Consider the following 26,997-nt stretch of genomic DNA (forward strand, 5'->3'; position numbering starts at 1 on the left):
TCGCAGATGTTCACTCGCATCTTAGATGGCCATAATCATGTTGCACAAATTTGTGAAATCATATGTTCCCATTGCCATTTAGCAGTTCATAAAATAGCAGAAGAGTGGACTTATTGTTAGATTCATAGTCTCATGTCATGAACTTCTTATGGCCAAATTATAATTTCATCTGATTGCTCCAGAGTTTGTACCATGACTTCTGACATGGGATTAGAGATATGTGGTCTCCATCAGGTAGCTTGTTTTAGAGCTGGATATTATGAGTCTCACTGGTCTCATTCAACTAAGAGAGAGTATTGAAAGTGCTGTTTATTTTTGATGAAGTTGTGACCTCCTTATATTTTTTGAGCAACTTGTTAGCTGCATGTGGTGAAGAGAGTAGTTTTAAAGATTAATTTCTAAAATGATTTCTAATTTGTTTAATTGGTATGCTTAGAATTTGAATATTTTCTATCCTATCATGTTCCATGCTCATTGTACCATCTTCAGACATTACACTGCTCCATGCTCATCATGATTTAGTGTAAATATATATTCTTGTTGGTAGCAGTTGTAGTAGCATCAAGCTTATAGTAAAATAACTGAGGCTTTCATCAATAGCAAATTTGCTATTTCATAAAACATGATTCTCAGGACTGAATGGAAAACTATATCATATAGTAAATTCCATGGATTGCTAAGTTTGTGTTTTTTACATATGTTTCGTACCTGTAAATTGTTAATAAGCATAATTAAATCAGATGCAGATTTTTGTGCAGGTGAGAACATGTTTGGACCTAAGCAAAGTCTAAGTTGTGTTATGCAACCATGCCAGCTTTGTTATTTTAAAGCTTGATGGATATTATTATGTGGTAGTACATCATTTAAGGTAGGATTTTGGATTGACATAGACTGAACATTGTTTCCTTTCTAAGCTTCACCTAACTAGACATGACCTTGTACTCTACACTACAAAAAATTTTTCTTTCCATCCAACAAACTTTCAATTCCATCATTCTTATCTTTTCCTCTCTCTACCTTGTTGGCCAAAGTTTCGCTTGTACATGATGTGTAACTTAGCCTTCTTCTTTCTCATAACCTTTGTTTTGTTTGTATATATTCTCATCCCATTACAATGACGCTGATGCAACAATTTCTGAGAGTAAAAATCAATCACCGTGACCGGGATGATTTTTACACTCTGAAATTGCTGCATTAAATTATATATGTATATATATATATATATATATATGTATGTATATATATGTATATATATATATGTGTGTGTATATATATATTATATATATTATATATATACATATATATATATACTACCTTGATCAAAAAGTTCCCGGAATAACCACCGTGTGGCGCTCCCATCGTTCCGATTTGAGTTCTGTTTTTTTTGTTAAATTGGTACATCTGTTGTTGATATTCCCTTTAAATCTTAGTGTCATAACTTGACATTTGCAAAAGTTACGGTCGGTTTTCGGTATGTCCATCAGTGCTTCCTGCGATTTTTCCATTACTTCCTCTCGGCTGCTAAAACGCGTTCCCCGTAATGGTTTTTTAACTCGATTGAACAGAAAGAAGTCACAGGGAGCCAAATCAGGTGAATTCGGTGGCTGTTGGATGGTATTTGTTGCATTTTTCGTCAAAAAATTACGAATAATGAAAGCACTGTGCGACGGTGCGTTATCATGGTGCAAAATCCACGAGTTTTCTGCCCACATTTCTGGTCTCTTTCGGCGAATTGCTTCACGCAAACGTCTCATAACGCCCAAATAATACTCTTTGTTTACTGTCTGGCCTTCTGGCAAAAATTCATGATGCACTACACCGTTGTAATCCATGAAAACCGTCAGCATTGCCTTCTTTTTTGACTGAAAACGACGTGGTTTTTTTGGTCTCGGCTCATTTGGTGAACGCCATTCACTTGCCTGATGTCTGGATTGCGTGTCGTACTCATAAACCCACGTCTCGTCTCCAGTAATGATCCTTTTGATGAATGTGGGATCGGATTCAGCCTCGCAAATCATGTCTTTTGCGACGTCAACACGGTCTCTTTTTTTGCATGAAATTGAGGTCTTTCGGCACCAACTTTGCTGCTACACGACGGAAACCCAAATCATTAACCACAATGTCTTGGGCGGATCCATAGGCAATGTTCAAGTCCTCCGCTATTTCTCTGATGGTTAATTTGCGGTTATTGACCAACATTTCTTTTACTTTATCAATTTTTTCACCGACTTTCGATGTCGATGGTCTGCCACTGCGTTCATCATCTTCGATTGACTCACGACCACTTCTGAACCGCTCGTGCCACTGGTAAACGACCGTTTTTTTTTAGAGAATCGTTGCCGAAACACTTTTCCAACATTTCCAACGTCCGTGCGCCACTAAATCCGTTTTTTGCGCAAAATTTAATACAAGTTCGTTGTTGCAAATTTAAATCCATTTCTGCAATTGTAAAAAATCGCCAACACACACAGAGATAGATGTACTCTTGGCTACGTAACTTTTGCAAATGTCAAGTTATGACACTAAGATTTAAAGGGAATATCAACAACAGATGTACCAATTTAACAAAAAAAACAGAACTCAAATCGGAACGATGGGAGCGCCACACGGTGGTTATTCCGGGAACTTTTTGATCAAGGTAGTATATATATATATATATGTGTGTGTGTGTGTGCGTGTGTATGTATATATATATATATATATATTATATATATATATGATATATGTATATATAATTATAAATATTAGCAGATGACCCCATTAAAAGTTACTGTTGCAGTGTCTCCTGCAGTTTCTTGGAATGACCCTGGTTTCGTAATGGACTCGGCAATGAAATGACTGACTGGCTAGCTAAAGTTTGATCATCTGCAAATATTATTTTTAAAATTCTCTGCCAACTTCCATTCCTGTCTCCATATTTTAATTCCAGTTGTTTTTTCTGTGGCTTTTGATATCCCTTTATTGAGATTTTCCTATATATCTACCGCTGGACCTATCTTTATTTCTTACTCATAAAATTGTCCACTTCCACCTGGTACCTCCTTCTTCCTATCAGTCTAGTAAATGCTCCTATATTCCAGTATCTCTTCTGTTTCCCCTGTTATATTAACGTATTTCTCATATTACACATCATTAGTACTAATTTATGATCTGAGTCTGCATTTGCTCCAAGGAAACTGAATTAGTGATGCTTTTCCTAAATATGTGCTTAGCCATTGTGTAATCCAACTGATATTTCTTAATTCCTGGGCATTTTCCATGCATGCCTGCCTACTTCTTTTGTGGACTTTAAACCAAGTGTATGTTATAATTTGCCCATTTCTCCTGCAGAACTCAATTGCCCTCTCCCCATAGTCATGCCTTGATCCAAAACTGTAATCCCATATATCGCTCCCATCTCTTGCTTTGCTTACTGATAATCTTCCAAGTTTTCAATTTCGGAAGTATCATGAGAATTTACAAGGGTCTTACTTTAACCGGGAGACTATTGCTGTGTTGGTCTGTATTTTGGGAGATAGTTGCCAAGTTTAACTTGGCAATAGTCTCCAAAACACATTATAACTCTATAATAAATGTTTAAATGACCTCACATTGCCTTTTGTCTCCAATTTCAAACAATAGACTAATAAAATACTAATATAGTAATGGATTGGAGTTAAATCCAAATAGAATGGATTTCCAAGATTAGACCTTTAACATTAGACCCATCAGATGCTGGTCTATTTGTCAATAAGATGTGCCAACCAATATAGAAAATGATAAGTCTAGCAGATATTAATGGGATTTTATGTGATCAAGGCCCTTATGCAGCATTCCATCCTCCCTCCCTCCCCCAATTATGCGCTTGTAAGATTCCATGACCCCTAAAGGGGTCTGTACAGGAAAAGGGTAAATAATCAAGTGAAAGAAATCAATTCCAGGAGGGATAGGGAAGAGTTGAAGGAAGGAGCTGCACATTATTGATTGAAGGTAGATGGTTGAATACCACACCCTACATCCTGTAACTTCTTTCAATGGACATTCATCTAATGTCTTTTTGTGGCTACTGAAAACTTCTGCTTCATGCATACCAAGAGAGCATTATTGAAAATTTTCAATAGCTTCCCAAAATAACCAGTATTGGAACCTAGTGACAGTGTTATATTCTAGAAAATATCTAAGACTGAAATTGACTTCATTGATTACCCACAACATTTAAACAGTTTTTAAAGAAATTTCTTGTCCCAGATTTTCATTGTGTGTACCTATGTTATATTTATAGATGAGATGGATAGCAAAAACGCTATTGTCATTTTTCAATTTAATAACATCTAATTCAACATCATGATATTTCTAGAATGTACTACCATTGAAGCTGGATTAGAAGATGTATGGTTACCACCAGTGCTACAGAATAAGATTATTTTGTATATTATGACTTCATGAGTATGCAAACTAAGATTGTGAACCTTACTTCGGTTCTTCAATTTTTATTTTACCTAGTCATAAAAGGCGTTCTAGCCCTCCAAGGAAAGTTATTTCCGCATTTACTATTTATCATTTATTCATTCTAGGATTAACAGTGATTTTCAGTTTAAGATATGTCCTTTCAGGAAATTTTTAAGTTAATATAGCTTAAGACTGAAATGATAACTTATGTGACCTTGTTATATTTTTATTAGTGCTTGTATCATTGCTAAGTATCCTAGTAGAATTTTTACCCCCTTCACTTTTACCTGAATAAAATTATTTTCTATCTCACATGGCCTTAGCAGATTGAGCCAAAGTTATGAGAGCATCAAATGTTTCTTCTCCTGATGGCAATATTTGTGAAGCAGGCAAGAGAAATCCATGATCTCCAGTGTCACGAAGTTCAAAGACATATGGATAAGTAGTGTTGAAGACTCCTTTTACCCAATCAAGGTTGCTTCCACTGGCAACATCTGGAAAAGGGAAAAATATACAGCTATGAGAACATAATTAGTTAATTTTAAGTATGTATGTATTTGGTTATACTATTAAGCATCACTAAGGCAAAATAAGGAGTAACTTATTACATTAAACTGCTAAAATGATTTATCTAGGTATATATTGGTACACTGTGGCACTTGATTTGAATTTTTAATCCAAGTGACCAAAATCTAATATTTAATTAGAGTTTTTCAATCTCAGTGTTTTAAGCTAGTCTTCTGTTTAAATAATGCATGGCGTTACCTGAATAACATATAATGTGGTATAATATTAAAAGTGCATTTTGAATTGGCCTCAAATGGAATCTATATAGAATGTTGAGGAAGTTCCTGTGAATTTGATAAGCAATGAAAACCTCACATATGACGTGAGATTGAATATGAGGTTGTAAGTATTGTGATCATAAAGATACTCTTTGATGACTGTGGTAATTTGTTATAAATCTTTACACCCATTGCCATTCGGCTTTTAAATGACATTGCTAATGTATGGTAATTTGTGTGAATGTTGTGATGATTTCTGGTTGATTAAGAGTGACTATCAGTACTATGCCATGGCTCCTGACCTTGGAGTTTTGACCCAGTACCTTCAAAGGTGAAGATTTTCTAACTACCAGATTTCTAAGGATGTTAATGCCTATTTAAATTAAGCCAAGAATTTTATGTCACAATCCTAATTCTGGTAATACTTGACACCCTCTCTCACTTCCTGATTTTTAGGTTTAAACATGGTAAGTGATTCAATTTTTAGAAAGATAAAAATAGGCCCTTGTTTATTTATACTTACAAAGCGTATCAACAATATTTCCAGCAGTATAAACAGTACCATATCGGGATGCCAGGGATTGAGCTACTTTCTGCCCAACAGCAAGCTATGATGGAAACATTAAAAGAAAAATTTATGATTAAGTGGTATTATTATAGCACAGATTAAGAGTAATGCCTGGAAGAACTTAATGTACATACTAGTAAAAATATTTTTTTTAGGAAATGAAAATGTTGTGAGTGTTTAATAGTTAACGGTTGAGTGCCATTATGTCTATCAACAAATACTACATAGTACCTCAAACAGGTCAACAGCCAGTACCTTTCCCTAGTAATGCCTCAATATTATGGGAGTTAATTTTACTCCACTGTCTTGGAATTATCATGTCCACAAAGCATCAAAGATCCTGTATTTACTCAATATCCACAGAATGTTTCAGTACAAAAAATTATGAAATATTGCTATCCATTCTCTTAATTGATTGTTATGGTCAAATTGATTATTATGGTCAGATTTATCCATCGTTAAATATTAAATCTGAGTTTAGCATTCAGTTGCCGGAATCTAAATTCATACATCAGATTAATATGCAACTTAGAAAGGGATGAACACATTACTCATTTCCTTGGGCAATTAAATGGCATCGCACATAATCAGGGAAAATAATGTTAACATGCAAATTTGCAGGAAACTAGCTGAAGGATGCTTGCAGCTTTCAAGCAGATAGGGTCAATGCAATGTTGGGCAGTGGGGCATTAGAATACTCATGATCTGATTCATTTCACTCTAATTTTTTTCACATTCATGGGACTTGAAATATTAGATTTCTTTATCTTAAGGCAATTAAAAGTCAAGTTCTGACAGTAATCAAATTCAAGCATGATTTGGTTGAATGATATACGCACCATGTTGTCATAATCAGGGAGATGCTGATCAGTGTATCCCATTGGGAAAAGGACTAGTTGGCTGAAACTGTGTAAACTTAAATAAACATCAATGTCTTTTCCAAGTGGAGTGATGAAGTCAGAGAATGACTTGGTTTCAACTTCTGAGAATGGTCCTGATCCATGGTAAGTCTCAGCACAAGGATTGTCGCTTGCTCCATCCACTAATTATTTTGTGCATGAAAAGAAGATTTTCATGAGTAATTGGAATTTCATATATTTATGACATTGGTGCCATCAATTGATGTATAACACAAACATTTGGTTGAATGCTGTCACATCAATATTTACAGTTATTGAATCTTGAATGTGAAACTTACAGCTCCAGTGGAACCCATAGTTCCTGTTGGGATCAGTTCCCACACAGAAAAAGTTGCCTGGCCCACGAGTTTTCCTCCACGAACGGTCCTAAAGAGCAGGAAGAAGAAACATTTGTGGTTTGTAATAAGCCGTTAATGTTGTAACTGCAAAATTTTTTTATTTATGCTCTAGGGATTTCCATAAAATTTAATGAAATAACATTTCATTAAGAAAGGGAGCTTTTCAACTCTACCATCCATTCTTAAACAGTAATCAAGGTTCCATATTCATGGAAGCCTGAAGAAAGTGCAGCATGTGTTTTGCTATTAACAATGAGGCAGCAACACTGATTTGCTTCACATTCCTGTCATGTCTAAATCCCATTTTGTTGATAACTGGTATTGGCCATGGTTCAATTGGTGAATGATTTTGTCTTTTCATTGACTTTTTACAAACAACATGGGTCACTTTGTTATTTTTTGACAAAAATGTGATTACTCCAGTATTGTGGGAGAGTAAAAATATTCACTTTATTATGAATATACCTTGCGACAGTACCATTCACACTTGGGCTGCTCAATTCTTTTCTTCATATTAATTGAATGCTTACTGTGGTTCGAGAGTATTCATAACCATCCGGGTTGATGACTGGGAAGAAATACCAGTCAAAGGAATCAACTAATTCTCTCACAGTGGGATCTTGGCTGGTCACTACTTGATTCAGCATGTATGTGTTCACAGCAGGAGAGATCCACTCACGAGCGTGCATACCTATGTTGTAATACATTTGAAAGAGGCATTTCTACATTATAATGAAATGTTTTATCTTCCAATACCCAATATTAGTTTTGCTATCAAACAAACTTACCTCCATCAACAAAAATTATTCGTTTCCCTGATCCACCGGTTGAATATTTAACTCCTTTTATTTGTCTGTTTTCATACGACTGTCCTCCAATTACCGTGGTAATTTTATCTGGATATTTTGCTGCTAACATATCCAGCCAGTCATATATCTGTAATTTGATAAAGTAATTCAAATAATGTTTTAGAATTGACATGTATATTGATACATATGATTTTATGTGGAAAAACTAATATTGACTGGGACAAATAAATTCAATATAGTGCGTTACATACCATATTTTAACTAATTTGAATGAAATTATATATCTCATTTTTATTCTAAATGGGCTAAAAATGGCTTGAAACGACATTGAAATGAAATGTCCACCATATTGGGGCATGTAAAATCATATGCCATGTCCATTTAACTCAAATGAGGTTCATATGGTTTGTGAAAAGGAAACAATGTGGATTCATAACATTTAACTCCATCTATGCTGTAATATGAGGTGTGGCAATTAAATAACCAGAATAGTTGTTACTGAGAAACAGCAAGCGCACCACAGCAGATTTGAACATGTCTGTGCCTGTTGATGTTTCCCCCAACCTGAGGTCAATGGGCATGTTTGTGTATTGCTCTGTCTTGCTGTAGTAATCACCCATACAAATCCTTGCACTAGCATGCTGTCAAAATGTTGCCAAAATTTCTCACCCTGGAGCAAAAACAATCAAGCATCAACATTTGTGCTGCCATTTTAAACAACAATGGTATTGATCCAGAATTGTTAGATGGAGTGATTACTTGTGATGAATCATAGTTTTTCATCTATGATTCTGAAACAAAGCTCCAATTGATGCATTGAAAGAGTACCCAACCTCACTACAGCAAAAAAAAGCTAAAATGAGCAAATCAAAATTAATAGCCATGATGATTGTTTATATTTTTGACAAGTATGGAATTGTCTATGTTCACTGGGTCCCCGAAGGTCAGACAGTTGATCAACATTTTTAAGTCGAGGTTCTGACTGCCCTTTGTGAAGGAGTAAGGAGATGAAGGCCTGATTTGTGGATGAGCAATTCCTGGATGCTTCACCAAGATAATATACCAGCTGATTCTGCCTCGTCTGTGGAGGTTTCTTTGTGAAATATGGCATCACCATGTTGGACCTCCTATCATACTTGTCTGACATTACCCCTGTAACTTTCTTTTATTTCCTAAGGTCAAAACAGCGGTCAGTGGGACCATTTTATGAAGTAAGTGGCTATCTTTCAATTGCATATAAATTCTACATATTTAGTGCACATAAAGCCACATTGGCAATCAATAATAATTTCTTTAGTGCATATTCTCCACATATCTAGTCAATATACATATATGTAATTATCCGTATTAACCCGAATTTTAGTCCAATGAATATGTTTAACAAATTTCTAACCTTTATTGCAGTACCTACGCAATAAAGTATATGAAATAAATAAATGAATCCAAAATATTTGCTGACGAAAGGGAGTTCAAAAGGTAGAGAGCTCAGCTGATAGAGTGTTCCATATTCAAGTCAAAGTGATGCCACTGAACTTAGATGGCCAAGCCCAGGGTATGGGATTTACAAGTATGATTACTGGATATTTTTTGGAAAATATACAGCACAAGGTAGAGTATAAGACCCCCTATTTGAGGGCATAATTTTCATAGAAGTCTTAAGTATGAGGTGAGCTCTACCCTAATCTATTACTCAACTTTCGTACTACTAATTAAAATATTCTGTTCTATTCTTTTGCAATACTTGAATTATAGATATAATTTCAACTATGAAGTAGACGGTAAACAGATATTTTCAACCTTAAGAATTTCCCTCAGTATTAATGTTTTTGTCTCTACATCAATTCTGGGAAGAGGGCCTGAAAATTTCTTTTTCTGCGAATTAATCTTTTATCCAGTGATAAATGTGTTGAACAGAGAAATCTCTGCCAAAGGTTATTATTTTGAAATATATATCCATTGTGGTCTCTTGCGAATATTTCGTCTTTATAATGAAAATTTTTTAAAAAATGCATATTCAATTCTTACTTTCTGAAACAGCCTATTTTTACCATGAGAGATATTGGAATTGATACCACTGTTACATACATACATTGTGTTACTTATATTCATTCAGAGGTTTTTATGGTATGGATTCAATGATCTCTGCACATTCCTTCGGTTTTTGTAAAATTTAATTGTTTAAATTTTGTTGTCAACGAAAAAAATATCAGTTTTACTGGTATTCTAGTTGGCACCTTCATGGTGAGGGTAGGCAAGGTCAGGTTTTTATATGAAGATACCAGTTAAAATGCAGGAAAAAATTTTATCTATTCAAGCCAAGAAGCACTACTAAACTCTCAGAAATATGAAGAGATCATATGCTATGCTAGTACCGTATTTTCCCATCGATAACGCGCGCTTTATCAATACAAAAATTTTCAGATGATCTAAGAAATAACCATGCATGTTATGTAATGAAAATTGAATTAATCCAAATAGAGTAATATTTGTACACACATCCGATATAGATGTATTTTTACACACACTATATATAATTTTTATGCACATATATACGTATAAATACAGATGCACGGCATCTATACACATTCAATATAACTATGAAGCCCTGGGCGCACTGTATCTATACAAATCCATAATAACTACAAAGATCTGGTGGCGCATTATACATAAGGTGCAGGTTATTGGTGGGAAAATATGGTAATCATGCTCTAAATCTCTTTCAGAGATAAAATTGGTTTACAATGCTATTATCATCTTTTGCCAGTTGTATTACTATTTCATATATTACTCCCCATGGCCTGTATCATTGCTGTGTTAGTGACAAGTCCCTATTTTCCATGTCATATAAATACTACCACTATTTGATATTGGACTTGAACCCAGGCCATACTGAACTCAGAAAGAATAGTCTGTTAACTTTGGGGAAAAGCATTCTGCATTAAAAGCCAAGCATCAGTCATGAGAACTGATTTGATCTGGTTATTCAGAATATAGTAAACATATGACAAGACAAACAGGCTTATCAGCCCTACAGCAATTATATTGGTCACAGAAAGTAATCCCTACCAGTCTTTACCTGACCAGCAAAAGATGCTAATGTAGTTATAGTTTACTTACTTCATCAAGACTGTGGTAGTCTTCCCAGCCAAAACCACTTGAGGCTCGAAGTTGTTTTGGTCGCTCTTCATCAATCAACCTTTAGGGAATATAGGCCATAGTTTCATATGAATCTCAACTCAAGGCTGACATGTTGAATCATTTTTCATGCATTCAAGAATATGCATATGAACATATAAATGTTATTATATGTAGAATATATTTACATGTATAGATTATTTTTATTTCATTGCATTAAAAAATTGGACAATTGGATTGACTGTTGAGTAAATAAACATTTAATTTATAAAACATTTTAAGTTGTTAATAAAGCAATACAGCATTTATTTTTTTATTAGTAAAAACAAATGTATTTCATCATTTAACAACTCAATCTCCATTGCTTTGTCTGTGAACAAAAAGAGTTTCCAATATCTGTAGAGTGGAAAGTTTTTTAATTTAAAAAATTGAGGTCAAACAAACACTTGCAACAGTGCAAAAGGTGATCATGGAAAAGAACTTCATCTTTTTATATTAATGCAAATGGTGCATTTGTTTTATTGATACCATAAGTAATGTGTGTGAATATCCTAATTAACTTCTGCATGACTAATTTTTACTGTATTGTCAGTTTCAGTCTTACGTTTACCAACAAGTTGATTATTTATTTACTTTAATGCAAAAATAGCCAAAAGCCAATTGCATTGGGTGCATGAAAAATAGGAAAAAATAAAAAAGTAACAAAAAATTACAGAGTAGGAGCAGTAGTAAGGAGGAAGAAAAAAGTGAAATTGTAAGGTGATAGAGATGAGAAGAGTATACGGAGGGATTAGGGTGATATTATAGGGAGTTGAAAGACCCTAAGTCAGGAAGGCATTTCAGGAGTAGCTGTAGTGATTGTTAGGCAAGGCTACCGACAGCTAAGGTCATTTGTGCCATTAAGGATGGATGGGAAAGGAAGGGTGGAAGGAAACCCGGCATTGGCATTAGCCTACTCTTGTTGAAAGGTGCCAAAGGGTCCACAGTTCCATCCCATCCAACGGACATTGTTCTCACTCAAAGTGCTCTCCACAAAGCACCTCAAGTAGTGGTCGGGGTGCCACTGAAAAATACTTATCTCCAGGATTTGAACCCGGGCCCTCTTGGTAGGAAGCCTGTACATTAGCCACCACACCACCCTGATCCCCTGGCATTTCAAAATATCACTTTCGGATGATGGCAGTTGAAAGGTGAAGGAAAATTTAGTAATAAATTGAAGAGTTATGTATTAAGGCACTTAAAGAAGGAAGCATAAGAAGTTGAGCTGACCTATTGGAAGTATTTACTATTTTCCTGAACTATTTTATGCAAATATAAGTGTGGTAATGCCACTGGCAATTAGTAAAAAAATTGGCTATTCATGGACCTAAGGGAAGATTTAAAAAAAAATTATTTATGTTGAGGTTTACAGCATTTAGTATCAGTATATAATTAATTTTAGGTAAAGATTTAGGAAGACTAATTAAAAAACCAGCGGCAGACTGCTCTCAATGGAGCATGGTTAATAGCACCTCTTCTGCTGGTCAGAGTCCAGTTGTTAATGATATTCACAATTCACTTTGATAATTTTAAGAATCACCACAAAATTTCTTCAACCCATGATATTTAATAGAGCATAAGCCATAGAATAATCAGTCAACAGATGGATCAAAAAATTGAAGACAAGCTGTCCGAAAACCAAGTTAGATTCAGGAAGAACAGGGATATGAGAGAGGCTATACTTAGTTTAAGGATTCTAAGTCTAAGGAACGAAATATACAAGTCACAAAGTCCAAATTGCTTAAGGAAAAATTAGTCTACAAAATTCAGAGATCTTCAATTATTTTCTTATTTTTACTCATCATCAAAAAGCTATGCATTTTAAGCAGCTTTACTTCTTCATACCTTTGCACATTCTCCACCATGACACGATGGTTTAAATCCAAAGTTTTGAACATAGTTGTAGCCATTGGAAGCTTGTGAGGAGGAACCATTATGTCAGCTGGTTTTCCCTTTTGTGATGCACTAACCCAGAAAGAAAGCTGGAAAGAGGAATTTGTTTAACTCCAGAAGAAATAGCATGAATGCTTTTTTTAAAACTACCAAAATATATTGAAGACATTAATTGGTGGTTGACATACTCCATTGTCCAATTCCTCTACTTGCTGAAGAATCTTTACTTGCTCATCAGTTGTTGGAGTAACTCTGAAGACTTTGTAATTATCAAAGCGTGCCTTCACAGCCTCACTTTCTTCCAGAGGTACGGCCATGCATCCAGCCACAACAGCCAGCAAAATTAAGTATCTAATAGCCATGGTTCTATCAGTAGGAAAAACCACACACAATTAGGTTACCCAGAGTAAGTAATGGGTATAGTAAGTATGGCAGCTCTTTAATTTAAGCTCTGGATGTATTCCCTAGAGATTTTCCTGAAATTATTACTCTTTCAATAGCACCCAAGTCTGGTATATTTTTGTAGTACTTGGCTGTAATTCATTAGTCCTCTTTGTATAATCTAAAAATGATTTTACAATATTGAAAATTTTATGCATGTAACATGTATGAGCATGTGTTTAATATATTCATGATGTTAAACTATATAGATATAGTATTATCATAATTGACCCCAGACCTTATCCTGTCCGATCTTTCAATTCAGCCTTAAATTTTTGCTATCTGATCAGTAAATGGCTATTGGAAAACTCATCAGTTACATCATTGTTTTTGTAATTCATACATGTAAAGTTACTCTCGTTAATTGATTTAGTATCAAAAAAGGGAAGATGTGAAATTTGTAATCATATTTTTTAATTGATTAGTTCACAAGTAAGTAAATTTTTCCTATGAAAGGCACTGAAATACAATCTGGTCTACTTTTGAAACAACCTACATACCCACAGTGCATAAAGATCAAGCATTGCGGCCTTAAGGAAGGACAATTAATTTTTTTTTAATTTATATATAGGTATACCTTGAAATGGGATACATAAATTAATGGAGCCATACTGCTCACTTTTAAGTGATACAATGCAAGAATTTAAATCTCATAATATGTGTTATATCCTCATATTTACCTGGTGATGATGTCTTGCACGTGGTTCCACTCCTGTTGGAATGACTGATAAACTTCCTTTAACTTCTTTTATGTCATTTCTTAACTGATTGGAAATTTCTAATTTTTATGTCACTCATTGTTATCAAGATGATGAAATATCCTTTGTGGTAGATTAGTGGATAAATATGTAACTCAAGGTTGTGATATCAATGCCCCATTGTGATATCCATTATCAGAAAAATGTTACACAAGCATCACATTTACCAGATTGCCATATGTTATTTCCCCAAGAAGAGTAATAATAGCATCAAAGAAATTTTCCTGTTTTTCCCCAGCATCATTGATATAAATATTAAATTGAATGTGTGGCAAAGCAGTTGGTACCTCAAAACGCACACACACATAATTTTAAAATAAGTTTTATAACCATATTACATATCTTAATATTCATATTAAATTACTTAAAAATTAATTTTAGTTCCTGAACAAATTTGTTGCATTCAAAATTTACTTTCAATTTCACCCAAATTTAGTTTGATTTCAATACTGCCTTATCATTATCATTTGATAATGGTGCTGCAACTTTTAAAACTAGGTTCTATCAACTTAATAATGGCTTAGTAACATTGAAATCTCGTCAAATAAATATTTTATCTGTGGAAAATTTTCAATCATATTAGAGAAAGCTTCTACTAGATCCAGCTTGAAACAATATTTATTTTCAAATAAAAACTGTGAATTTAACCTAAATCTTGTCATTTCATAGTGAGTATTCTTCTGTACTGTTATTGTTTTAAGTGAATATGGGGTTTATGGAAGCTACACTTCAGCTTCAGAGCACTTGTATATCGACTTAAAAATCAAAGAAACAGGCCCCTGCAGTCACATAATTTGATTGAATGTGTATGATATATCCAGCTTATATATTACTCATCCATAAATGTATTAGTTAAGAAAAGAAAGTAGTATGAATTGAATAGTAATGGTGAAACAGGTGTGACAACTAATTATTTCTATTTGACATACTTAATGTATTCTTCATGGGTCTATTGTTCAAGTTCATTGTTTTGTCATGCACTCCTTGCTATGCTTTTGTTTTATGGTGTTATTGGCTTAACATTTGACATCTAGTATGGCAACAGCAATGTGCCATTTTTGGCCAAATATACCATTCAACTGAAGGTATATACTATATTTTGCTTATTTGTTCAAGTTACAATAAGATTAATAAAATGGATGTTAGTTTCATAGACAAAAGAAATAAGTTGTCAGGACTTAATGCTGACGGGAGGACATGATAGTCCAGTGTGCTGAGTGTTGAGCTACGGATGGGAGAGCCCTGGTTCTATTCTGGAGGATGCCTCCGGGCTCTCTTAGCTTCACCCACACTGATTTTTTTTAGGTTCCAAGATTCCCTAGGGAACTACTGTCCCACCACCCTTAGTGTAATATTTGAATTTCTCATGCCATTGAGCTTAGTACTTGGTGAAGTCTATCCTCACCAATCAAACCAACCTCCAGGTTGATAACTTAGGTTTTTTTATTGACTGAGAGTTTATCGATTTTCACATTTTTTTAAATCTATATCTCAGTTTACACTGCTCTTATGTATGCACAGCCGTTATCAGCATTTTACCCCGTCGCAAGAGGTAGGCACCACGCAGACACTTGTGTTATGTGGGTTGCGCAACATGTAGGATGGGATCACTAAAGCGTATTCATTCAAGTTATTCTATCTAATGGCGGTGAATTTTTGGACGTTCCCTCTCGAGTTATCTTCTATGCATTACGAGAACTTCCTCTTTTTTGCCGTAAATTATTTACACCTTTAGTTCCTCGTGACTAAAGAAATATCACAGTTCCAGGCATAACATGGTGGAAATCCTTCATGATGAAAGAGGACACTGCTTTTCCACATAGAATATTTTTATGACGACCCAGGTTTCGTTACAGCGTAACATCCTCAGGAATTGACCAACACTGAGTGTGGGTGAATCATTCTTCTTAGCTCTAACCTGCCTTCATGCTGTCTACAAAGCTCTATCTCCCTTTTCCTCACGTACCTATTATATCCCTTTTAACATGTCCTTCAGATTCCCACTACCTTTCAATATTTCCTCCTCCCGCTTACAGTGAAAAACCACAGCTTTGCACCAATTGTGCACAATTTTACAATATGTACGGTTGAATGTGCAAGTACACATTATTTTATGTTGACATTTAGTGTCATCATCAGGTACTCCTGGACCATGTCAAATTAAAATATTGTGGCATCACAAAGTTATAGTTTTTTATGATAAAATGAATCAAATCCATAAAGTCATGCCTCAAACAAATAACTATGGCTTATCCATAATAAAAAGACTTAGTACTTTTCCACAGATTTTTATGATAAGGTACAATGCTGGTCACCAACTTGACTTACCTGATGATGCCGCAAGTTGTTGAAACGCGTTGTACCTTATAATAAAAATATGTGGAAAAGTACCAAGTCTTTTTAATATGGATATGAATTACATCTATGAAGTGAAGCCTGAAATGGTAGAATAATTATGGCTTTTTTTGGTTTCCCAAGGAAACTTCCCCTCTTTCCCTACCATATTTAAAACTTCAGTGTTTGTCTTCCTCCAACTGCCCAACTTTTGTTCTCCATTCTTCTTCATACCTACATTTTGCTTTTACTCTCTACTCATCCTCTTGCCTGAAACAAATTATCTATACTCTATCTTATCCATACAGTTGTTGATATAACATGATAAATTGCTAGTCACATTCCTACCAGTGATAATATCACACTGGTTTGGCAAGGTAATAGATTTAATGTAGGAGCTAATACATCACAATTGATATCTTCAAAGATTTCAGGAATGCAAGACTGAATACATACAGGTATGTCTCAATAATTGCAGACATTTCATTTGTCCCCAGGCTTATTCACAAATTGGCGTGACAAAGCTTATTTCATATTTTGGGAGCAATTCCACAATTTAGTAAGGTATTAAGCAAGATGGTTGAAGGAAAATAAAGAGATTCGTGATATGACTGTAATAGGAAAAGTGGGATACTGTCTAGACCGATGCCCTTGAGCATACTCAGATTTCTAAATTTAGATTAAACTTGGCTGGTAGAAATTGAAATTTTATTGAACATTAATGTCTTCATCATAATAAAAATCTCACTTTATTTTGGTACGCTGAAAAAATCAGAAAAAAAAACAGAAGATAAAGTAAAATAATTATTAAGCCATTAAACAGAACCATTGAGCCTGTTCTCTTAAATTTTTCATGGCAGATCTTTTTAGTTATAATCCACAATATTATCTTATCATTTTAAATGTTAGGTTTAAGCATTGATACAAACATATTAATACCACAAAAAAGGACATTATTAAAATTATGAGTTGCAACTTTGGTGGGCCCCCATTGGTAGTGAATTCCAGTCAATGTACAGGAAATGAGTATTCATATACAAAGTAGTTGGCCTTTCAGTGCAACAATTTTAGGGTGTAAAAATCATTCGTCTTGACTGGGATATTTTCTTTGGAATTAGTTGACCTTTTTTTGAAAGTTCTTTACAAAATTATTTCCTGCTTTACTTGGTACTTCTTTGATACATTAACTGTTATTGTTAATACTGGGTGGTTAATATCACAGGTATTTATCACACTTATGGTCTTTGTTTCAGTAACTTTCTCACTCCTACGCAACACTGCACTGTTTAATTGTTTCAAATCCCAAAAATGTATAGCAATTATGATGGATTAAGCTCTGGGACAGATAGTGTTAAAAAAACTATTCAGTCTAAAAAACATGTGGCAAGTTGAAATCATTCATGAGGTGGAGTTTGGAAGATGGAAATTGAGATTAGACTGAATGAACTGCATTGATGAATTTAGAGCACAATTCTGCAGAGAAATTTGGAGGGAAGTACAAGCAACTGGCTCCCAATTCAGACTTTTCAAGCTTAATAAAGACAAAGGCCAGTTCAAGACCAGCCTGGATTTGGGATTTCTTTTGATAAGATATGACAGTGAATGACAACTAGCATTCTTTCTCCTAGTAATAATACCTCATAGTCCAATATTGGGGCTCCGCATTTGACATCACTCAGCTTGGTCCTTAGTCCCCTTATAATTTGATAATAATATTTGAGATTATTCCATCATAGAAGTTTTTTCCATGGACATTTTCACTGTTTTGGTAGTGTATTTCATGAATTGAATAGTTATGTCTCTCTTACCATTATAAGCTCTAGATTTCAGTTCAGATGATGAGTTTGTTAATGGTCATTTTACAACAAAATTCCATAGGGTAATCTCTTACTGTTCATTGGAAAAGATGGTAAGTCCTTTGGTTTCAAACTTGATATAATTTGCCACTGTTTATTAGAACTAGGATATCCAGTTCTTGTGACGGTCATATTGCTGGCATTTATGCCACACTTATTAGTCTTGAGTGTATTCACTACTCAGCTGACACATCACTGATGTCTAAGTCAATAATCCCATGCAAAATGTTTTTTGAATGTCAATTTGCAATCACTCAGCTCCTTAATCATACTTTGCAGATGATTGCCTTTGCCCATTTCCCTGTGGGTGGAAGCTAATGAGGTCTTCAGTTTAGCTACTCTTCAATTGAGACTGATATTATTGAGTGCACTAGTACATTAAAGCATCAATCACAGGAATACAATCAGCATTGTTCAGTAAACTATTGCTAATTTACTTTGTGGATTTTCGGATAAAATTCACGTAGAATCAACCAATTGGAATCAGTTTCATTTATATAATTTGAATAAATTACTTGATATCTTAGAACACTTTCTGTGTGCTTGTTTGTGGCAGTAACTGCAGGTTATATAATGAGAATTGCCATCTACTTTCCATACACAGACCACACAACTATCAATATATAACAAATATTATAAAATCAGAAAGTGTGCAGTCCAAACTTCTGTATCTAAATGCCAGAAATCTACATTTTTGTCCAGAAATAAATCAATTATAATTAAATCATGGATTTACTTGGCTAAGCTACCGAAGAATACTCTTATATAGGGAATTTCTAGGAGCTTTGAGGCCTTGGTAGCTTATTTGGTTAAAACACTCGGCTGAGTATCAAAGGAACTGGGTTTGAATCATAGGCTAAGCGAATTGAATGTTTTTTTAAACTTTGAAATCAATGCATTATAGATTTCTATTGTCCTCTGTACAACTAAAGAATAAATCAAAAATGTATTCCAAAATTTCCAGAGCTAATTATGCCAATTCTCCCCTAATTATACAGATGTTTTTTGTTAATAAGAATAATTATATTGACCTGATTTGGTGCGCAATTAAAGAAGTGAAATGTTCAATAGGATAGTCTAATTTTGTAATTCATTTACTAATATGAAATACTTATTTTATAATTGAAATATGCATGTATAATTAGTTATTTGTTTGTTTCACATGATGTAAGTAATTAGAACTAGAACTTTATTCTATTTCACTTTTTTTTCACTGTCTTTTTTTAAAAGAACTGCTCTTTAAGTGAACATGCATTGCTCATACGAGGGCAATCCCAGAAGTACCCAACCCAACAAAGAAAACATAAAAATTTTGAAAAAAATGTATTTATTTTTCAACATTATCTCCTTTCAGCTCCATACACTTTGCCCAGTGATGTTCAATAAGTTGGATACCCTTTTTATGATAAGAACTGTCTTGCTCCTCAAAATAGCCATTAGCTGCCGACATCACTTCTTCACGGTTGGAAAATCTTTGGCCACCGAACAATTTTTTCAAGTTTGCGAGTAGAAAATAATCTGAGGGGGCTAAATCTGGTAAATAGGGTGCATGAGGTAGCAATTCCAACTTTAATTAATGAATTTTGGCCATTGCAATAACAGATTTGTGAGCTGGTTGATTGTCTTGATGAAACAACACTTTCTTCTTAGCAAAATGCAGCTGCTTTTGCTTGATTTCTTGGCTCAAATGTTGCAATAAGTTTGCATGTTACTCGCCGTTGATAGTTTTCCCTTTTTCAAGATAGTCAATGAAAATTATCCCACGTGCATCCCAAAAACCCGACGCCTTGACCTTGCTTGCAGAAGAAACGGTCTTCGCCTTCATTGGAGCCGGTTCTCCCTTTTGAATCCATTATTTCGATCATTCTTTTGCCTCAGGTGTGAAGTAATGAACCCATAATTCATCCATGGTTATGAAATGGCAAAAAAATTCTACTTTCTTGCAGTGAAACTTTGCTAAACACTCAATTGAAACATTTCCATGACACTGGTTTTGCTCTAGTGTGAGCAAACGCGGCACCCATCTTGCACACAGCTTGCTCATGTCCAAACTTTCAGTTAATATGCAATGTACTCCACTTTTTGAAATGCCTACTATATGTGCCAGCTTGTGCACTTTCAGTTGACGATCATCCCGTATCACTTAGTGGATTTTCTTCACCGTTTCTTGAGTCGTTATCTCATTTGGTCGACCAATGTGATGCTCATCTTGACAGCTCGTACGGCCTCGTTTAAACTCTGCTACCCAATATTTTACTGTTGTAAACAAAAGAGCAGACTCTCCCAGAGTAGAATCCAGTTCAGCTTTTATATTGGTTGGGCCTTTCACATAAAAGTATTGTACCACATAACAATGGCCAATTTTCTCTATTTTCAAAAATTCACAGAAAACGTTCACTATTCATGGCTACCAAACAAATACTAAACAATGTGGCAGTGTCAAACTTGAAACATATGCTTTATAGATTGCATACTTTCTAATACAGTGATATTTTTCAAACCACTATTGCCATCTCTAGGTCAGGCCGGATACTTCTGGGACTACCTTTGTATATATTTGATAAAATAAAGAAATAATTACTAGAATTTCTCAGCTGTACCAATAACTATTGCTTCACCAACTGAAAAATATAACTGACTCAATCATCTTATCGCCCACTTTTATTCCCAGCTCAAACCCTTTCCATGCTGCCCTTGGCATTTCCTGAGCATACATGTTAAAATGTTTTTAGCAATAATAGGTATCCCTGTTTCACTCCTCTGCCTGTCTCTGTCCACCCCTGCCTATCCTGATTTTCTCTCTGCTACTCTTACCTGTGCTGTCTGTTTCACGTACTGATTATATTGTATTCTCCTTTCTACTAATGTTTGCATCACTGTTATGACAGTATCCCTTTTCTAAACTTACCAAACCAATGTTTATCATTCTAATTATTTGCACTGAGAGTGAAATCACCAAATATATTTTCCAAGGGCCTGAAACTGTCAAGAGCTATTGTTCTTGGATTAGAGGATCAGTTGTAGAACTATAACTTCAAAAGAGAAAAATCCTAATTCAATCCTGGAAAATCCCGAGCTAATGTGGAACTAATATGATTTTCTGACTACTTTATTTTTCTTTATTATTTTTCAATTTTCCACAAACATTAAATCTAGTTATATTTTGGCTGCTATTTTTACCCATGTTCTATCGTAATAGTATTTAAATATCCACTTCAATAAATTTACTAAATTCTAAGCATCTCTAAAGCTGTTAAGTCAATTATTTTTGTTCAAGGGACATTATTTTACATCAGAGCATTGAGGCAAGTATTAGCTGTTTAAAAAAAATAACTCCATGGATTTTGTATCTATAGCTCCATTCATCATTTCTGAAATTGAGTACACAAATGTGTTAGGGAGGGTTGGGAGGAATTCCATTTCTTATTGTACAAAATCCAGTTAATTGAAAATATCCATTTCCATATTTTTAATCCTGCATAAGATATTCCTTGACAATTTACAGCTTTTTGTGAAGTTGTATGAGAGTTTATCACTGAAGTGATATATGCCTGTTATCCATATGGGCAAGTTCAGAAGGCATCCATGTAATAACTAATTCAATATTATTATTACAACTATTCAAATTTAAATAATTTTCTTCCAAAAGTATGCAAATAATGAATTAAATTATTGGTAATTCACTTGTATGTCAAAAAATGTTGCATACTTTTTGCAATGAGCAATTCAATATCTTATGCTATTATTATAAATGTACTGATACATCTACTTATCCTGGTTTTCCATATTCAGCCTCCATAGGATGCCTCCTGTGGTCCATTTCTAAAAGAAAAAATTTAGTTGACAAGACTTCTGAAATAAATTGTAAATAAAATACAAAATGTCATATAGTAGGTGCACAGTAAACATACAAAGGAAGTATTGTAGGTACCATTTGTAAACTCTGAATGGCCACTTTACAAATGCTCAAAATTTACCCGTAGCATTTGTAGTTTTGCAAAAATACACTGTACATGAGGTAGGAATCTGTCATTACCAACCCACAAAAAGACATATATAATGGGTATATCAATGGTTCTTTGAGATTAACTTTATTTTCCTTTTATTAACACGACAATTCTATAATGTAACAAATTTTTCGATACAATTCACATGGTTATTTTATTTTTTCTCATTTGGTACCCAAGTATTTCCAGCAGTATCAGTATTATTGATTGTACATTTTGCTGATTCAAATCTATCTAAATAAAATGAAGCTCCAATAAGCATCTAGATGTGACATATAATGCACTCAAAAAAATTAAAACTCTTCAAAGTTTTATTTGGACAAGATGATGGGGCTACTGCTTTCTACACCCTTCATCTCTTCAGAGTCAACCAAAGCCTTTGTTGTTATTCTTCGGTGATAGTTTAATTCTGCCACCTGTTCCATTTCATAAACCCCATTTTTATATTTAGCTTACCTTTCTTTTTTTCTCAAAAACTTCAAAATGTTTGCTTTGTTTACATTTGTTCTCCCACCATGCCTATCACATTGACTTCCCAATTCACTCAGCAACCTCTTGGCTGATTGACAAACTAAGCGTGGTCATCCATAAACTTAACATTTCATGAAATCCCCACTGACCTTTATTCCAATCTCCATTTCTTCCAATGCTTCTATGACCATTTCCTCCAAATATACCTTAAAAGGTGCAGGTGATAATGGACAGCCATGCTTACCACTCTTCCTTATACCATCCATTGTGACTCTCCATTCACCACTCACCCCAAAACAGTCTGAGGTGTCCTCTCATTGCAGATATCCTCCTCCTAGCTCTCCACTCTACTCCTATCTGCCATTATGTATGTATTTACTGATTCTACCCAATCACTCTATGGAATGCCTAATCAAAATCCATGAAACAAACAAATCCTGATTGTATTCAATGTTCCTCTCTATTAGTGGCCTCATTACTGCTATTTCATTATGTGTCCCTCTCCCCTTCCTGAGCCTAAACTGATCATCCCTCAAGTAATTTTGTTATTGTAAACGTTTTAAAAGAGAAATTGTTTTGAAGTATACCTGGGTGCCTAATAGTGGTAAACTAGTATAGTTGGTAGACCATTAGACTATTAACCTTGAATGATGTCTCGGGATAACCTCAGCTTCAAACATTTTTAGTTTTTGGGTACAAAATCTTTCTGAGGAACCAAAGGTAGCCTAGGGAAATGAACTGGCTGCCAATGTGAATGTCATATGCCATTTGGCTTAGTATTTGGTGATTTTTAACCTGACCTATTGAATCAAACTGGGGTATTCTTTGAAATATATACTTGGGGTATTGAATCAAAGTCTTGCAATCGTTTATACAAAATATGATTCACACTAATTTTCTATTGGTCGAAATTAAAGATTAAATAATGAGTGGAGCTGAGTGTGTCCAGAGGTGTCACTTAGAATTGAATCTTAGATAGACATTGTTTAAAAAATAATATGCATTTAATATAGAACTTATGAACTATGTGACATACGAAAAGGGAGAAATAATAATTAAGTTTCATATAAATCACAAACATGTAATTAATACATAATAATGTCATAATATATAAATTAATAAATAAAAATCTCAAGCGCTTTATCTGCCAGAATACTAGACTGTGTGTGTCTTATCTCCCTCCCATTGATATGTGTTAATGTCTATTCCTCCAGTAGATCGCAGCATATCTTACACTTTGACATAACATCAACTTCAAAACATTGGTATGAATATTTACTAAACTTGGCATAGAATAGTTGACACTATCATAGGAAATCTTTAATATAAATCACTGTACATTTAGCAATATTTCCAAAGTTCCAGTTGTGCATGTGTCATAAATGTAGGGATGCATGCTTCAACAATTTGAGCTATGGAGTGAACTACAACTCATTCGAAGAATATAAAAAAACTAAATGAAATTTCAATAATAATAAGAGCAGAGATTAAAAAGTGAAGCAAATCTGGTTTTGAAAGATTGGAGGGCCTACTGCAAAATTGCTGACACTACATATGGCTCAGAGAATCCATTCTTTGAGTAGGATAGGTACTATCATTTTCCATTTATCTCATCCACAAAAGTGATGTATAACATTCTAGGTTGTGCATGCGTGCCTGGAATGCTTCAGTATTAAATCTGAAAAACATAGAGCTATCCAAAAAATATTTTTGCCCATCAAAAGGATGTCAAGAAAAGATTGGTGAGAACTTGGAGACATGGAATGCGGTTTTTATGGAATGGAAACTTAGTCATTGAAGCAAGATAATAGACAAAGATAGATGTGGAGAAGGATGGAAAGGAACAAGAAAAGAGGTACTAGGAATGATGGGGAAGGAGAGAGGATTGTGGAGAGAAATCCAAAGGAAAAGTGGATGGAGAGTCTATATTTTAGACTACATGTTCCCATTTAAGGAATAAGTCTAATTGTGATACAAAGTAGTTGGTCACCAAGCAACTTCTTAAAATGCATTGTATTATTGAGTGAATCAATATGATATAAATCCATTACACTGCCTTCTTTCATGATACTATTCTGTTATCTTTAAATTTTACTGAGATTGTCATCTCCTTTAGGTTTATCACATTATGGATTTTAGTTGAAGTTACAGAACACTTATAGATTATTTTTGAAAAAAATTATCTTCCAAGTGCTCAGATATGGCTAAATCGAAAGAAACATTTCTTATTTTTGGCGTGACAAGAATTGAAGATTATGGCTATTTGACATGGTCGGGTGGGAAAAATCCCCAGTTGCTAACCTAAATTTTCCTCACAGATAAAATATTCAACTTTCTAATGAAGTTCTCACATCCAAATAGAAATGGGAAGGCCCAGAAGTACCCTGCCTAACCTAGAGATGGCAATAGTGGTTTGAAAAATATGTTCAATTGCCCAACAGTTTCGCCAGCTATCCTGCTGGCGTCCTCAGGTCAAGGATGAAAAGAAGCTTGTTGTCCCGTCATATATATCTTTCATCCTCGACCTGAGGATGCCAGCAGGATAGCTGGTGAAACTGTTGTGCAATTGGATGACATATGCGGACGCAGCCCAAAAAATGTGGAAATCACCTACTCATCGCCGCGGAAACCTGCAAACGAACATTTTCAGTGAATTTTTGAAAATAGAGAAAATTGGCCATTGTTATGTGGTACAATACTTTTATGTGAAAGGCCCAACCAATATAAAAGCTGAACTGGATTCTACTCTGGGAGAGTCTGCTCTTTTGTTTACAACAGTAAAATATTGGGTAGCAGAGTTTAAACGAGGCCGTACGAGCTGTCAAGATGAGCATCACATTGGTCGACCAAATGAGATAACGACTCAAGAAACGGTGAAGAAAATCCACTAAGTGATATGGGATGATCGTCAACTGAAAGTGCACAAGCTGGCACATATAGTAGGCATTTCAAAAAGTGGAGTACATTGCATATTAACTGAAAGTTTGGACATGAGCAAGCTGTGTGCAAGATGGGTGCCGCGTTTGCTCACACTAGAGCAAAACCAGTGTCATGGAAATGTTTCAATTGAGTGTTTAGCAAAGTTTCACTGCAAGAAAGTAGAATTTTTTTGCCATTTCATAACCATGGATGAATTATGGGTTCATTACTTCACACCTGAGGCAAAAGAATGATCGAAATAATGGATTCAAAAGGGAGAACCGGCTCCAATGAAGGCGAAGACCGTTTCTTCTGCAAGCAAGGTCAAGGCGTCGGGTTTTTGGGATGCACGTGGGATAATTTTCATTGACTATCTTGAAAAAGGGAAAACTATCAACGGCGAGTAACATGCAAACTTATTGCAACATTTGAGCCAAGAAATCAAGCAAAAGCAGCTGCATTTTGCTAAGAAGAAAGTGTTGTTTCATCAAGACAATCAACCAGCTCACAAATCTGTTATTGCAATGGCCAAAATTCATTAATTAAAGTTGGAATTGCTACCTCATGCACCCTATTTACCAGATTTAGCCCCCTCAGATTATTTTCTACTCGCAAACTTGAAAAAATTGTTCGGTGGCCAAAGATTTTCCAACCGTGAAGAAGTGATGTCGGCAGCTAATGGCTATTTTGAGGAGCAAGACAGTTCTTATCATAAAAAGGGTATCCAACTTATTGAACATCACTGGGCAAAGTGTATGGAGCTGAAAGGAGATAATGTTGAAAAATAAATACATTTTTTTCAAAATTTTTGTGTTTTCTTTGTTGGGTGGCGTACTTCCAGGGTTACTCTCATAAAGCTACCTCTTCTTCTTATCATACGTATCTCACTTCAGTAATATCATACATATCACTTCAGTAGTATCATCTTTTCTGAACCACTTAAAATAGCTACGAGGGTAATCCTAGAAATATGGTCTCCAATTTTTAAGAAATAGAAAAAAACCATTTATTTTCTATGATATATACATCATTTTAAAGATTAATCATTTAACTATATGTCTACATAATCGCCATTTTGGTCGATGCAATTTTGTAAAAGCTGTGACAGTTTTCGTATGCCCATGTCGTACCAGCTCGCCACCATGTCCTTGAGGAAATGTTGAACGTCATATTTCACCTCTCCGTCGGAGCTGAATCTCCTTCCGGCCAAATGTTCTTTCAACTTAGGGAACAGGTGAAAGTTGCTGGGGGCCAAGTCCAGACTATAAGGTGGCTGGTTGACAATGGCCCAACCAA

The 26,997-nt window shown here is 34.7% G+C and overlaps 2 protein-coding genes across 2 annotated transcripts; both read right to left on the bottom strand.

Moving 5' to 3' along the window:
- Positions 1-4,737: 4,737 nt before the first annotated feature.
- Positions 4,738-8,114, bottom strand: LOC139692092 (zinc carboxypeptidase-like). The gene is made up of 7 exons (XM_071590124.1): positions 8,100-8,114; positions 7,828-7,975; positions 7,570-7,730; positions 6,980-7,067; positions 6,621-6,823; positions 5,737-5,821; positions 4,738-4,922 (listed from the first exon to the last, which is right to left on the bottom strand). The coding sequence occupies exons 1-7, from the start codon at positions 8,100-8,102 to the stop codon at positions 4,738-4,740; spliced, it is 873 nt and encodes a 290-aa protein (XP_071446225.1). The 5' UTR covers positions 8,103-8,114.
- A 2,646-nt stretch (positions 8,115-10,760) lies between these two features.
- On the bottom strand, positions 10,761-13,277 carry LOC139692095 (zinc carboxypeptidase A 1-like). The gene is made up of 4 exons (XM_071590128.1): positions 13,104-13,277; positions 12,868-13,004; positions 10,966-11,044; positions 10,761-10,823 (listed from the first exon to the last, which is right to left on the bottom strand). Exons 1-4 carry the CDS (start codon positions 13,275-13,277, stop codon positions 10,761-10,763), a joined length of 453 nt encoding a protein of 150 aa, XP_071446229.1.
- Between the last annotated feature and the right edge of the window lie 13,720 nt (positions 13,278-26,997).

Source organism: Hetaerina americana, unplaced genomic scaffold (assembly GCF_022747635.1).
Source record: "Hetaerina americana unplaced genomic scaffold, ioHetAmer1.1.p SCAF_4, whole genome shotgun sequence".
Classification (NCBI taxonomy): domain Eukaryota; kingdom Metazoa; phylum Arthropoda; class Insecta; order Odonata; family Calopterygidae; genus Hetaerina; species Hetaerina americana.

Excerpts from the sequence above, each read along its gene's own strand:
- LOC139692092 (XM_071590124.1), bottom strand. Across the intron at positions 7,731-7,827 it reads AATAATTTTTGTTGATGGAG|GTATGCACGCTCGTGAGTGG; the intron begins GTAAGTTTGTTT and ends ATTACAACATAG. Across the intron at positions 5,822-6,620 it reads TCCCTGATTATGACAACATG|CTTGCTGTTGGGCAGAAAGT; the intron begins GTGCGTATATCA and ends TTTCCATCATAG.
- LOC139692095 (XM_071590128.1), bottom strand. The coding sequence starts at position 13,277 with ATGGCTATTAGATACTTAATTTTGCTGGCTGTTGTGGCTGGATGCATG. Across the intron at positions 11,045-12,867 it reads ATGGTGGAGAATGTGCAAAG|GTTGATTGATGAAGAGCGAC; the intron begins GTATGAAGAAGT and ends TATTCCCTAAAG. Across the intron at positions 10,824-10,965 it reads ACTACCACAGTCTTGATGAA|ATCAAATCAGTTCTCATGAC; the intron begins GTAAGTAAACTA and ends CTGAATAACCAG.